General features: G+C 44.9%; 1 protein-coding gene across 4 annotated transcripts in view; it reads left to right on the forward strand.

Annotated features, from left to right (window-relative positions):
• The window catches only part of LOC146830516 (uncharacterized), a 387,783-nt gene that overhangs the window by 55,970 nt on the left and 316,396 nt on the right, over positions 1 to 15,417 (forward strand). For 2 of the 4 annotated variants that reach the window (XM_085604712.1, XM_085604714.1), the window contains exons 1-2: positions 5,684 to 5,789; positions 6,060 to 6,117. The exons of 1 other annotated variant lie outside the window; for it this stretch is intronic. In XM_085604712.1, the coding sequence (XP_085460838.1) occupies positions 5,693 to 5,789; positions 6,060 to 6,117 (155 nt within the window). In that variant the 5' untranslated portion in view covers positions 5,684 to 5,692. Of the gene's footprint in view, positions 1 to 5,304; positions 5,361 to 5,683; positions 5,790 to 6,059; positions 6,118 to 15,417 lie in introns of those variants that run through there. One more of the 4 variants, XM_085604713.1, reaches the window with a different exon arrangement.

Here is a 15,417-nt window from a genome sequence, read left to right on the forward strand (position 1 = left end):
GCGGAACTTGCTTCCCCCCCTCCAGCGCTTGAAGGAGGACGTCGCGCGCTGGCGGCGCCTGCCGCTTTCGCCGCTCGGCCGGGCGGCGCTGTTTAACATGATGTCGTTGCCACGCTTCCTGTACGCTCTCCAGAACACTATGGATTTAGTCCCGGCGCGTTACTTCCGTGAGGTGGAGAGTCTACAGCGCCGCCTGTTCTGGGACGGGAGGCCGTGTATTGCCCTGGCGAAGTTGACGCTCCCATGGTACGACGGGGGGATTGCCCTCCCGGATATTAAACGGTATTACTGGGCCTCCCAGTTAGCTGCAATCAACCATGGCCTCTACGGGCCCGCCTTGAACCCGGCTTTTGAAATGGACAAGATGCTACTGCCCGGTGGCGACTACAATCGAGCGCTCTACTCTGGCGCGCACGACGCTCGCCTGACGGGACCTACGCGTGTCATGGTGCGAGTATGGCACGCGGCTAATGCAGCTATGGGGTGGAAGGACCGTTTGACCCGGGCGTCACCGCTGTACGCACCTGAGAGGTTGGGCTCCCTGTGGACCTCGAAGGGCTTCGAGAAGTGGGACATGATAGGCATCAGTAAAGTCGGGGATCTCTGGACGAGGGGGGGATTTAAAACATTCGAGATGCTGCAGACGGAGTTTCAGCTGCAGGACAGTGAATACGTTCGGTACCTGCAGGTCCGTCATGCACTGGGCTCCGTCTTCCCAGACGTTGCCTCCATCCCGGAGTCTTCCCCCCCTGGAGGACAGAGTGCTAGATGGCCATGTCCCAGACAGCACGATCTCCCTTATTTACAAAAAGCTGATTAATGACCGCTCGGGCTTACTAACCGGCCTCCGAGATGCTTGGGTTGCCGATGGGCTGGAGTTGGACGACGAGGACTGGACCTCCGCGGTGGCCTCTCCGAAGGAGGTGGCCATACCGGCTCGCCTTCGCTTCGTCCAGCTTAAGATACTCCACCGGGTCTACATGACGGGGCTAAGGCTTCTGCGTATGGGCTATGCTGAGGATGGGCTGTGTAAGCGTGGGTGTGGGGCTTTGGCGACCTTTATGCATATTTTGTGGCAATGTCCGAAGGTGGAGCGATTTTGGCGTGGTGTGCACGAGGTCCTGCGAGTGGTTACGCGTGTCGCGCTGCTGCCTGAAGCGAGGAGGTGCCTGTTGAATGTGTGGGAACCGACTGACTACACGGCTCCGCAGATGTGGTGGGTGACTCTGGGATATATGGTAGCTAAGCGTGATATTGCTCAACTGTGGGGATCCCAGAAGCCCCCGGCGGTGTCGGCCTGGAAAGAACACATGGACTGGTGCATGTTTCGAGAGAAGGTGGTGTATGTGGCGAGGGGTAAGCCTGGGACATGGGTGAAAGTATGGGGCCCCTGGAACGCCTATCGTGGGGGTATCTGCGCGCCACCACTGCTGCCTCACCGGCCCCGTCCCCTTAGCTGACTCCTTCCCCCAGCTCCGGGCACAGGGTTCCCCCAGTCCTTGCTCTGTTTCCCTTCCCCTCTTTAGACTCCTGTGGCTACTTGGGGTCCCCCATTCGGGGAGCACGTGCTGCTACTGACGATTGCGGGTTGCCTTGTGGGTGTGATTTTTTCTTGTTGTTTACATAAAATGAAACCGTATTGTGGGGTCTGACTGACATGGCTTACGGCATTGATACCTTCTGATTATGCTCCTCTGCAACACCAAGTGTTTTACGAACGTATGATATATGCTCATGTCATCCTAGCGGCCGGCCGGAAGGTTGTAGGCCCATACCTGTATATTCTCGAGATTTGTAATAAACGGTTTCAAAAAAAAAAAAAAAAAATTGATCTTGGGGAAACCGATGTTACCCCCACTTGTCCCTCCTGCGGCTTTCATGTGCCAATTATCCCACGGACTGTCACACCTAACTTGGCTAACTTACCTTCAGACTAAAAGGCGCAGCCTGCCTTAACTAACCAACCACAGGCTACCGTCCCAGACAACCGTTTTCATGCAGTACCACATAGGAATAGATCTCTCAAATGTTTACTTCTTAATGTAAGATCTATGCCGAAGCATAAACATGAGATTGAAGCTCTACTCATCGATCACAGCACCGATCTCATGTTTCTCACAGAAACCTGGGCATCTTCCGCCTCTGGTCCTGACTGGAACTTTGCTACGCCTGCAGGCTATTCTGTCGAATGCATGAACCGTACAGGCTCCCTAGGTGGAGGTATTGGGATAATTTATAGATCACATCTTAAAATAATTGCCTGCCCTCAACCAGACCTAGAAGCCGAAGCTATGATCTTTAAGATCAAAGAGAACAACCATTTGATCTTCGAGGGACTATTAGTGTATCGTCCCCCTGGCCCTAGAAGTCCCTTCACCAAGGCTTTACTCACTTTCTTAGAAACAACGTTTGACGCAGCCACCTACACTATCCTAGGTGATTTTAATTATCACTTAGAACTAAATAACGATCCTGACTCAGCTACCCTTCTTGACAATCTCCTTAGCTTCGATATGAAGCAGCTGATTGACAAACCTACTCACTCAGCAGGGCATACTCTTGATGGGATCTTTTCCAACAGCAACTCCATCACAATTAGGTCTATCACCCCGGTACCTTGGTCGGACCATAATGCCATCTTTTTTAACCTACAAATAAAAAATCCCACATCCCAGCGCAGAAGCTACCTACCCCCTGAAAAAACCCGCCCCTGGAAAAAACTTGAATCCAATCTACTCGCTGAGATACTGCATAGAAATCAGCCCGACTTTGAATGTGGTAACAGCGAGGATTGGGCCCTCAATTTTAATAAATGGATCACCGAGGCTATCAATAAATTGATTCCAACTGAACCAAAGAAATCCAGGAAACGGCTTGTTACCGCTCAATGGTATACAGCCGAGGTGAAAGCAGCTAAGATTAAGTGCCGACGCATAGAGCGGGTCTGGCGCTCTGACTATAGCCATGGAAAAAAATTGGAATATCTAAAAACTCTACAGGAGTATAAAAATACAATAGTTCAAGCAAAATCTGCCTACTTTACAGAAAAAATTCTAAACTCCGCAAACTCCTCCAGGGAACTTTTCAAAACCGTTGCCCACTTAACTAAAACTCCTCGAGACACTATCTTTAGCCCTGATCAATGTTTTGTCGATGGAATGGCCACTTTCTTTCAAAAGAAAGTGCAAACAGTATACGATGATCTTCGCACTATGGTATCTACCATACCCATGAACGAAACAGAACATATCACTATAACCCCTCCCTATTTCTCCAGCTTCTCCGCACTTGAGAAGCAACAAGTGCACGATCTTATCACCCAGATGAAATCTGGTTCTCCGCTAGACCCCTGCCCCCCCTATGTACTGCATCTAATCCCTGAGACCATCGCTAATATCTTGACCCCCCTGCTCAATAAAATAATTTCTGAAGGAGAATTCCCCAAAAATTGGAAAATGGCTTGCATCAGACCCATTCTTAAAAAGGATACCCTTGACCCCTCTGAGCCCAAACACTATCGTCCCATTTCCTGTCTGCCGCTACCCGCAAAAATCTTAGAAAAAGCCATGAATCAGGAAATAATGCGGCATGTGGAGGAAAAGAAGCTACTGGATTCATCACAACATGGCTTCAGACCCCTACACTCCACTGAATCAGCCCTTATCATGGCTACCGAAAAAATTTGTAAAACCATGGACGAAGGCGGGAGATCGGCCCTGATACTGTTAGATCTTACAGCGGCTTTCGACACCGTAAATCACTCTGTCCTATTAACAAGACTTACCTCCCTAGGGTTCACCGGTCCTGCCCTGGCCCTTATCACCTCTTTTCTTACCACCCGCACTAACCAAGTGATTTGGAATGGACTACAGTCTGTTGAATTCTCCCTTCCAGGTGGGGTCCCACAAGGTTCGGCACTGTCCCCGACACTTTTCAATCTATATGTCATCCCCCTGGCTGCCCTGATTAGATCCCATGGCTTACAACTGGTGTCTTACGCCGACGACACACAAATTATTGTGTCCGTCTCACAAGCTATCGATGCTACGGCGGAGTGTTTTAGGAGCTGCCTTACTCAGATTAAGAACTGGATGAGTAGTTATTTTCTCAGACTGAACACAGATAAAACGGAAGTCATCGAGTTCGGTCATAAACCTTCCATCTGGAATGAACTATGGTGGCCCCCGGAAGCAGGAGCCTGCCCTCTCTCTGTAGACAAGGTCAGAAACCTTGGCTTCTTGTTAGACAAAGAACTCTCTTGCAAAGCCCAGGTGAATAACGTAACTTCCGCCTGTTTCCATAACATCAAGATACTTAGGAAAATCCTACCCTACATCCCGGCCATGTTAAGGAAGACGGTGATGGGAGCCCTTGTAATGTCCCGAATAGACTATTGTAACTCCCTCTATTTAGGAGCAGGAGAAAAACAACTGTCCAAACTACAGGCAATTCAGAATGCGGCGGCCAGAGCCTTATTGAACCTCCCCAGACATCACCCTACGTCCAAAGTCATCCGGGAGCTGCACTGGCTCCCGGTCAGATGCCACATTCAGTTCAAAGCTCTTTGCCTGGTACATAGATCGGTACATGGCAAGGGATCTGACGACTTCAACAATTTACTACCACGATATGTTCCCTCACGCACACTGAGGTCAGCCTCCCGCGACCTAGTGTGCCAACCCATAATAAAAAGAGCCCGTTGGGGGGGAAAGTCCTTTTCCTACCAGGCAGCTAAAATTTGGAACCTGCTACCCCCAGCACTTCGTGCACAAAAATGTAAAACCAGCTTCAGGAAAGACCTAAAGACCTGGCTTTTTACCTAGATCGATCTGCCTCTCGCCTTCCCCTCCGTTCTATATCTTCAGCGCCAAGACGCCGCGGCATTCGAGCGCTTTACAAATATTTCAGTCAGTCAGTCAGGATTGTTTTCTGCCTTCGTTTTAGGCCGGCTTGCCTTCTCCCACATTACAAGAGCTGGCCCAGGCAGGCAGCAGCTAGAAATATCTCTGCCATTGCCCCAAATGTGTCCAACTCTTGCCAATTTGACACTCAAGTTGCTATGAGCCAGCAGTCGTAGCAGTAAGATGTGAGTTGGGCCCAAGCACCATGTCTGCTTCCTTTCACTGATACACAACACTGCCTGTTTGCTTCGCTAATGGTATTGTATAGCAAAGCAAATGGCTTTAACTTAATGAAAGGCGAGACCTATTGCATTTTTAATGCTTGTTATGCTTATTTTGGGGTTGGAAAATTATACTTTACTCTGGTTCTTTAAGCTGTGCCTTGTGTGTTTCTTTTTCTAAGTACGCCTGAGCAGACGTGGAGCTTGGCACTTGGGAAGGCGGACCTGATGGATCAAGGTAAGGAACTTAGGACAACTCTGTTCTCAAGGTGATAGGGAAAGCTCTTTCAAAGAAGTCCATTATGGAAGAAAAAGAACGAGCAGTCTATCACAACCTTGGTAGTTTTTTTTTTAATCCAGATGGTTTAGAACATTGTTTCATGCTGCAACCATTCTGTTATCTGCAGTCATTTCTGTCAGCCTGATCTGATCTTTTTCAGCATTGGAAATGCTGTGTGTTATGTATGGCATTAGCATGTACAGTGTGTTTATACAGCCCTATGTTACTTTATTAAAGTAATGTGAAAAAGACTGGGATGTGATGAGACACCCCATTCCAATTCAGAATTGATGAGCCAATCCGACTGCTGTTCCTGCTATCGAGAACTAGGCAATGTGTCGGTCACACATTGGACTCCAGCAAGACAAACTCAACTTTTTGTCCTTTGTAAGTCCACACAAATGCAGTTCTGGTGATAAGCTACATACCTCCTTTTTATGCGCTTTTAATGCATAGTAAAATAGCAGTATCTACAAGGTTACACATCAGTTAAACCTAGAGTGTCTAGCTGCTTATGAATAGAACACACAGCACCCTAGAACTGGTGTTTTCTGGAATCGTAGATCATATTAGCACTCAAAGATCTGACACAATTGAGTTAACTTTGCAGATCTTATTGAGATAGCCGCTTGCTAATTCTCCTTTACTTTGTTCCAGATATCGCATTCATTACTGATGAGACGTTTGACTTTGGACTTAGTTCTTTTTCTGATAGGTAATTTAAATTGTATATGCTATTCTTTTTATGTGTCTGAGGATGTCTTTACATTTGTTCCAGATATCGCATTCATTACTGATGAGACGTTTGACTTTGTACTTAGTTCTTTTTCTGATAGGTAATTTAAATTGTATATGCTATTCTTTTTATGTGTCTGAGGATGTCTTTACATTGACAATGATACTTGTAAGTTCTGTGCTGTGAATGAGGGTAAGCTAAGCAGAACTAAGGACATTTATGTGATGCTTTATATACCTCGAAAAGCCATACCTTAATTTTGGAGTTTTTGTTTCTGCGTTCGTCTCAAGGTGACATTTTAAAGTAACCAGTTAGATTAATTTCCTTGTTTAGAGGTGACAAATATTCACTGCTTGTCTTCGTTATCCTAATATTTCCATTAAAACATAATCTGATACTCACCAATCATTTCCGAGCAGACACAACCTTGCATATTCACAGAGAACTCTGAAGTAAATGGTGTGATCGTTCAAGACAAAGGCATTTGTGTTTTCTGTACATATTGAAAACAGGACAGTCGCCTTTGAATCACTGCTGTCTAACAGTTGAACCGTACCAAGATACGTTTGGACAATGGAGAAAAAATTAATAGATGCTACATGTAGATTAAAAAAATGTTGTCCAAAAATCAAGAAGCTAGTAGTGTTCTGATTTTGTTGATCACAGCCCTTCTCGTGGTTTCAGTAAGGTCACCTCATAAGGCTTAATGTCCGAATATCTAATGAAGGAGTCTGGTTAACATAACTTCTGATTGTTTCATGATTTCAACTATGTAACTTAAGACTTCTACCTTAAATAATTGTTACTTGAATACATAATTGTAGCTTGTGCACTAAAGCTATTTAAAAAAAAAAAAATAATCCTCCTGTCATCCTGCTTATTGTGCCATCCCTTTCCACCCAGCACTGTCAGTCCTTGTGGTCGTGTGTGACACACACTAACCCCAGTGTTTATGCTACTGCCACTCATCTTCCAGTTCTTTTCCCACAAGAGCAACACCACACTCTAATGTAGTGTTCTCTCAAATGATTGAAACGGCACCCTATTGTGAAAGCTGAGGTTTTATTTGCATAAAAATCATTCAAATGGTTGCCTAGCCATGCGATACGTGGAATCAATTGAACACAATGCCTAAAACCGTTTCTTGTACCAGCGATCAGTGAACCAGTATAACTCTGCGATTGTAACTGACAGTCCAAAGCAGATGCACCAACATTTTAGTTTGACGTCGATGATAACTCTCAAGCACTTAGCTAGGCTTAAGTCCCCACTTAAGCCTGTCTTCAGCATTGAAAAACTAATTTAGGTGTCCCATTACAGACGAGCTATCATGCGGAGTGACATGTGAGCTGTCCAAGGTGCAGTAATTTTGCTCACAATCCTCAGTCCATGCATTCCAGGGACCCTCGTATGTGGGAACGGTCTGTGCTGATTTTGAGTGCCACCTCTGTCGTAATGATTGCTCAGATCTCCTATATGCCATTAAAGGGGTGGGGGGGGGGGCTGTTCAGAATGCTCCTAGTGAGGAGTGTAGACTAAATACGTTTTGTGGACTGTTCCAAGCTGGCTAACACCGCTATTCCTTAAGTCTTCATTCATGACGTCTTCCTCTGCCCGACTTTACGTCAATGCAAACATTCCTAAGCACCTTCCAGGTATAAGTATACCTTCCCTTGCCACGGCAAGTACAGAGGAGACCCTGACTTTAAAGGAGCCCGTGTCCCGGTCTGACGCACTGGCAAGAGATGCTGTCATCCCTGCTCGCAGAGAATCCAGCTTTCAGTGTTCTTACTCCCTTCGAGGTGTGTTAGAGTTCGAGACTCGGAAAAAGATTCCCATCTCTCTCATTCTCAAGGTATGGAGCTGACTAGAACCTAGAGGGACTCTTGGCATACTATACTAAACTATAGTGTAACATCCTATAGAATACAGCACCTACTTCTTACCTTGTACTACACTTAGGTTAGGTACACTAGGGTGGAACTAGATAGAGAAGCATCTTATGAGTACTCGCATTTTTAGCCTATGTTATTTGTGTATATGAATATATGTGTCATAGCTAAAAGATAATGCTAGCGCAGTATTATATCTTTTTACTGCTTACGCTGTGCATAATATTTCTCGCATACTGTCTTGTTATTATAACAGCTCATATCTCTTAGACGAGAAACAAGACTGTTCAATAAATCCTTTTATTGAAACGCCCGTCTATTCTTTCTGTATAACTCTGAAGAAATTAAACGTGCACGATTACTGAGTCTGTTGTTTCCACGATTCTGAGAGTGTTCAGATTCTAAAGGGAAACAAAGTTGTCATGTTTATGTGGTTGCCAGATACTACTCTTGTTTACAAGGAGTTTCTAGTGGCCTCCGAGTTAGCTGGTACAAATTAATTAAGTTTAATATACTCGATAGGGGCATACTGACCTCAGTCCTATGCCAAATATATAGGGTATATTATTCCAATGTGCAGAGCTTATTAGGGAAATGGGAACTACACTACATGGCGCCCAAACGTTTGGTAAGGCACTAATTTAACGCTAGATACTGAAGTAACTCAGTCGTGCTTTTCTCAGAGACCCCTACTCACATACTCCATAAGACATCTGGAGTGGGTAGGGTTAAGTATCCAACAAAGCAGAATAGGACAAAAATACTATATATTAGCGGTTTGGTTTGTTCAACGTTGAAGGATACAGTGTTCCAAAATATTGTGCACCTTATCTTTGTTTCCTTGAAACGTGTTCTACATTCTTTCAAAAACAATGTCCCTTAACGGGGATAATGCTGAGACTGATCCAGTCATAGCAGCTTTTAATTTTACAGGTTTAAATGAAACCGATAAGGGTGTTACGAACATGCCTCCAAACTTAAGAAGAGCCATCACTCTAAAACTTATAAAACAGGGCCTAACACTAAGAGAGGGTAGAGCAGTTTTCGTGATAGAGGCACACAAATCTTTTCAGACAGAGGTATTGTATTCATGGATTGTATTACCAGAATCAAATCCAGTATCAAAAGTATTTAACTTCTTTAAAGAAGATGAACCACCTGAGGAATATATGCCTTTCGAGGATATTAAAATTCCACTCACATACCAGGAGCATTATCTCTGGTTTAAAAAATCACAAAAACATTACCAGGCTCGGTCCACTAGGTAGACCAGGAGCAACATGGCCGATTTTAGCCGGCTACACACCTCATCCTGACATCGAAGAGATGTCAGACGAGGAATTACTTACTCAACTACAAGAGTTAATACAAATTTACAGATAATTAGTCCTATATGTCATGCGGAATTTCTCAGTCCAACCACCAATAACAATTCCAAATCAAGCCCCTCAACAAGGGTATACACTAAAAATTACTCCACAGACTTTACACGCAGTCATGGGTAAAATGCCCACAAAACGTGAACAAATTCCATTCTGGGTAGCTCAAAAGTTGCTCAAATCGAAGCAGTATTTCCTAATACTAGCCCTTATGAGAAACACAGAATTCTAACAATCTGTTTACCAATGGGGATCACACCACAACTGGAAGACTGCACCACTTGGGGCACAGTCTTTGCTGCCATCTATACTAAAACAAATGGTGTTCCGTCAATTGCGGTAATACCTAATGTCCTGAAACAAATTCAAAACGAATACGGGGCAGAGCCTGCTCTGAATTTAGGTATGAAATTACTAAAAAAAACTTCGACCAGGTCTCAACAATAATATTATCTAATATTAAAGGGGAGGCAGCATCAGTGGCGATCCGCCAACGCTTAAGGGAATTTGATGTAACGGAACATCAACATGAACTACCCAGAAAAATAGAAAAATCTTATGCAGAATTAGGCAGAGACAGTTTGGGTGGAAAACTTTTGAAGCCAAAACTGTCTGAAGGCCCTGAGAAGGACTCAAATATTCAAAATCCTACATCTTCTAAAAAGAAGTGGGAAACTAATAAACAAAATTCAAAAGAGAAACGTTCTCAATCCCCAGGTAGGTCTCCTCAAAAGGAGCCCTCTGAAAGGAGGTATAACCTTAGGAATAGGGATAATTTGAGAAAACCTGACAGGTATCAGGATACTGATACACGTTCCTCTCGTACCTTTCAGATATCGTCACAGACATCAGAAAGAAGAGGACGGTCAGATCACAAAGAAGAACGCGTGAAGTCCAAAGACAATCAACACGTTCAGAAAAATAAATCAAAACCTCAATTCACAAAAAGAAGGTAGCAGACATGCCGAGAATACTGAGAACACAGCTCAAGAACGGAGAATGGGCTCAGACAACGCTGGACAGTGCAGCAAAGTAACAATAGATCACCAGAACCTGAAGGAACTTCTGGAGATAGTGGACTTGAATGAATACATCACAGTAGAGACTGTAGACACCAGGATTAGTACTCCACAAAAGTTATATGAAATAACACTCTGAATGGAGGGAGACATACCAAGAAAAGTGAAAGCACTCTTTTGGGAGAAACTTTCAAGGGGTTATGATATACTTCTAGCAGAACAGGACTGGCCACCAAAATTTGTTAGTGAGTGCCCACATGGTGAGGACATCATTATGCCTGCTTTCTCCTACCATATTCCAATTCACCTAAATTATACTTATGCCAGGAAATGGGCAGTAGCCCAGGCCCCAGCATTATACAAAAATCAAGTAGGATGGGATGAGGACTCACCTCACCACATAATACAGCTAAAAAATCAACCTACTGCACAAAGGCAGTACCCAATAAAGCAAGAAGCTAAAAAACAGGTCAGGGAGATCTTAGATCAACTTGAATACCAAGGGGCGATTTGAAACATGCACCTCCTCAATGAACAATCCTTTGTTTCCTGTATCCAAACCAGACAATACATATCGTCTAGTTTTGGATTACAGACACTTGAACAATTGTTCCAAAACATTTGCAGTGCAAAATGCACATAGTACAGCACTAATGAATAACATGTGTAAAAAATATAAAACCACATTGGACATTTCAAATGGTTTCTTTTGTCAAAACATAGCACCTGAAAGCAGGTACTTAACAGCTTTCTCAATAATGGGAACTCAGCGTCAGTTTTGTAGACTCCCACAAGGGTTCAAAAACAGCCTGGGGTTATTCTCAGCAAGGGTAAAAGATTTACTACAAATTTATGATGACGAGGCATTGTCATACGTCGATGACATCTATCTGACAGACGATGACCTAGATAGGCACTTGAACAGGGTGAATACCATTATACTGGGCTTTGCCTCTGAGGGCTATAAATTCAATTTTAAAAATCCCGAATTGCCCATCTCAATGTCCTTTTCCTAGGATGTGAGCTTTCAAGTGAAGGCTAGAGCCTGGCAGCTAACTTTTTAGAAAAGTGTGTGCTGCTCCAACCTCCAAAAATGCTGAAAAATTTACAATCTATCTTGGGTTTCTTACATTTTGGAAGAACTTACATTCTAAATTATGCAGAAAGGGTTAAACCTCTCTATGAATTAATCAAACCTGATTTTTCAAAAAACATTGGACACAGTAACACACAGACATGCTGCGTTCACTCCAAACTAATATGTTAGCAACAAATCATTTACAAACACGCGTTAATAAACGCAATTTAGTGATCCAAAAAATTTCAGGTCAATGCGGATTCACCTATTTAACATTTAATGAGGGTGAAAAAGTACCAATAGCATACAAATCACATTTGTATACACAAGCAGAAATGTGCTTCACTTCAACAGAAAAGATACTGACAGGAGTTCAAACCGCTGTAGCAAAAGAAAGAGCTCTAGCTCCGGGGAAACGCATTATTGTCGTGACTCCAGTACCAGCCTTAGAGGCGGTTAAAAAGCGAGCATTCCAAATGCAAAAGCTTTACATCCTAGATGGATACAATGGGTTAATTCTCTTGTTGCAACAGATGTTGAATATGTTTTTGATCCGGATTTAAAAACACAAGCGTTCCTGCAATATGAAGATGAATGCCCTCTGCCCACTGAAATTCTGCCTCTCGATAAGTACGAATTTATAATTTATACTGACGGATCAGCACAACCCGCTACAGGGAGTAAGCAAGCTTACAGTGCAGCGTGCGCAATCGTTAAAGGTCGCATGCGCGATGGTAACTTCCGACCAATGGTCACTAAAGCTCAATCTCTAGGAGATTGTACAGCTCAGCGAGCTGAACTACAAGCATTCAAACTGGCACTTGAGAATACAGATCGCAAATTCACTACACTTGTAGTGTGCGATTCCTTTTACTGTGTCCAGTCATATAATGAATATTTATAGAATTGGCTTCAAAATGGATTCAAAGATGCAAAAGGTGGCACAATGAAGCATAAAACGCTTTGGGAACAAGTAGTTCAGTTGAGAAATGAACTACCAAAAGCTCACGTGATACGCACGATGAGTCATCAACGTGATGGCGTTCACATTGCAGGGAATTCATTGGCTGATGAAGCCGCAAAGGCGGCTGTTCAGACTGCTTCCGTAGCTGCGAGCACTCGTTCAAAAACGAGAATAGACAGTGAGATGTTGTTGGCTGTCAATGCTTCAAGCAAAGGCAGTGGTGCAGCGTTACCAATTCGCATTACCCTTATACAGGCATAAGATCCCAGTCCTTATTTAGGCATTAGCCATGCTATCCAAATACAGGCATGGTCACCTACATCCGTCCACCCCAACGTTACGAGTTCTTAGAAAGCAGACCCTTAAGCTCTTGGGAGTTTCCCCTAGCACAGGATTAATAATTTGTCCAAGAACTTATTTATTATGCATGAACCGCTATTCCTTAAGGGTTCATTCATGACGTCTTCCTCTGCCCGACTTTACGTCAATGCAAACATTGTGTGTTTATGCACTCATTGCAGGCTTTCAAAACACATAAAAAAAGGCATTATCATTTACAATGCCAAGAACTCAAACTCTCGCAAATGCGAGACCTATTGCATTGCAAATGCTTGTTCTCCATTTAATTATTGACAGTGCATTTCATTTTTGTGAAATCTCTTGTTAATAAAATGTAATATACTGAACCATCACTCGCCCTCGTGCCAAATCCAACCAGTATGTGTGTGCGTTTGAGGAATAGATGGCTGTGCAGGAATCTTTGTCTTTTTAGTTGCTCTGCCAAGGTGTATGTTCTATGTAAGAATAACCCACCAACTGTAGATATTGTCGTAAACCCACGGGAGTTCATGGTGATGTCTCTCTTGTGAATTCCAAAAAGTTTTTTTATCCACAATGTCCTGCAAACCTCAAAATGTCTGTCACATTTTCCTTGCAATATTGTGCCGAAATTCTCACGCTGTAGAAACAAACAATGTCAAAACGATCTGGTTTTGCAATCAACTGTCTTTTTGGCCCGTGCTCGGCGGCCATCTAGGGAAACCTACCAAACCCATACATTTCTGAAAACTAGACACCCGGGGGCTTCCAGGGAGGTATGGCTTGCGTGGATCCCCCAACGTTTCCTTACCCAGAATCCCCTGCAAACCTCAATTTTAGCTGGAAAAACACTTTTTTCACACATTTTTGTGTGGGAAAGTTGTGGCATCACCGGGCTCACTCAAATTTCCCACCTCCCAGCGTTCCCCTGGGTCTCCCGGTAAAAATGGTGCCTCACTTGTGTGGGAGGCCCAAGTACCCGCGGCAGGCAAGGGCCCAAAACGTAGTGAGGTGACATCAAAATGGCCTATCGCTAAACCACCTGGTTTTGCAAGGGGGGTCACTTGGGTTTTTGGCCCGGTGCTCGGCGGCCATCTAGGGAAACCTACCAAACCCACGCATTTCTGAAAACTAGACACCCGGCGGCTTCCAGGGAGGTATGGCTTGCGTGGATCCCCCAACGTTTCCTTACCCAGAATCCCCTGCAAACCTCAATTTTTGCTGAAAAAAATCACTTTTTTCCCACATTTTGGTGTGGGAAAGTTGTGGCATCACCGGGCTCACACAAATTTACCACCACCCAGCGTTCCCCCAGTCTCCCGGTAAAAATGGTGCCTCACTTGTGTGGGAGGCCCAAGTACCCGCGACAGGCAAGGGCCCAAAACGTAGTTATGCGACATTTGGGATAGGCAATGTTGATGTCGCATCACTACGTTTTGGGCCCTTGCCTGCCGCGGGTACTTGGGCCTCCCACACAAGTGAGGCACCATTTTTACCGGGAGACCTGGGGGAACGCTGGGTGGTGGTAAATTTGTGTGAGCCCGGTGATGCCACAACTTTCCCACACCAAAATGTGCGAAAAAAGTTCTTTTTTCAGCTAAAATTGAGGTTTGCAGGGGATTCTGGGTAAGGAAACGTTGGGGGATCCACGCAAGCCATACCTCCCTGGAAGCCGCCGGGTGTCTAGTTTTCAGAAATGTATGAGTTTGGTAGGTTTCCCTAGATGGCCGCCGAGCACCGGGCCAAAAACCCAGGTGACCCCCCCCCACCCTTGCAAAACCAGGTGGTTTTGAGGTAGGCAATTTTGATGTCGCCTCACTACGTTTTGGGCCCTTGCCTGCCGTGGGTACTTGGGCCTCCCGCACAAGTGAGGCACCATTTTTACCGGGAGACCTGGGGGAACGCTGGGTGGTGGTACATTTGTGTGAGCCCGGTGATGCCACAACTTTCCCACACCAAAATGTGTGAAAAAAGTGATTTTTTCAGCTAAAATTGAGGTTTGCAGGGGATTCTGGGTAAGGAAACGTTGGGGGATCCACGCAAGCCATACCTCCCTGGAAGCCCCCGGGTGTCTAGTTTTCAGATATGTATGGGTTTGGTAGGTTTCCCTAGATGGCCGCCGAGCACCGGGCCAAAAACCCAAGTGACCCCCCTTGCAAAACCATGTGGTTTTGAGATAGGCAATTTTGATGTCACCTCACTACGTTTTGGGCCCTTGCCTGCTGCGGGTACTTGGGCCTCCCACACAAGTGATGCACCATTTTTACCGGGAGACCCAGGGGAACGCTGGGAGGTAGGAAATTTGAGTGAGCCCGGTGATGCCACAACTTTCCCACACAAAAATGTGTGAAAAAAGTGATTTTTTTTCATCTAAAATTGAGGTTTGCAGGGGATTCTGGGTAAGGAAACGTTGGGGGATCCACGCAAGCCATACCTCCCTGGAAGCCCCCGGGTGTCTAGTTTTCAGAAATGTATGGGTTTGGTAGGTTTCCCTAGATGGCCGCCGTGCACCGGGCCAAAAACCCAAGTTGACCCCCCTTGCAAAACCAGGTGGTTTTGAGATAGGCAATTTTGATGTTACCTCACTACGTTTTGCGCCGTTTCCTGTCGCGGGCACTAGGCCAACACA

The sequence above is a fragment of the Triturus cristatus genome, chromosome 5_1, assembly GCF_964204655.1.
Source record: "Triturus cristatus chromosome 5_1, aTriCri1.1, whole genome shotgun sequence".
In the NCBI taxonomy this organism is placed as follows: domain Eukaryota; kingdom Metazoa; phylum Chordata; class Amphibia; order Caudata; family Salamandridae; genus Triturus; species Triturus cristatus.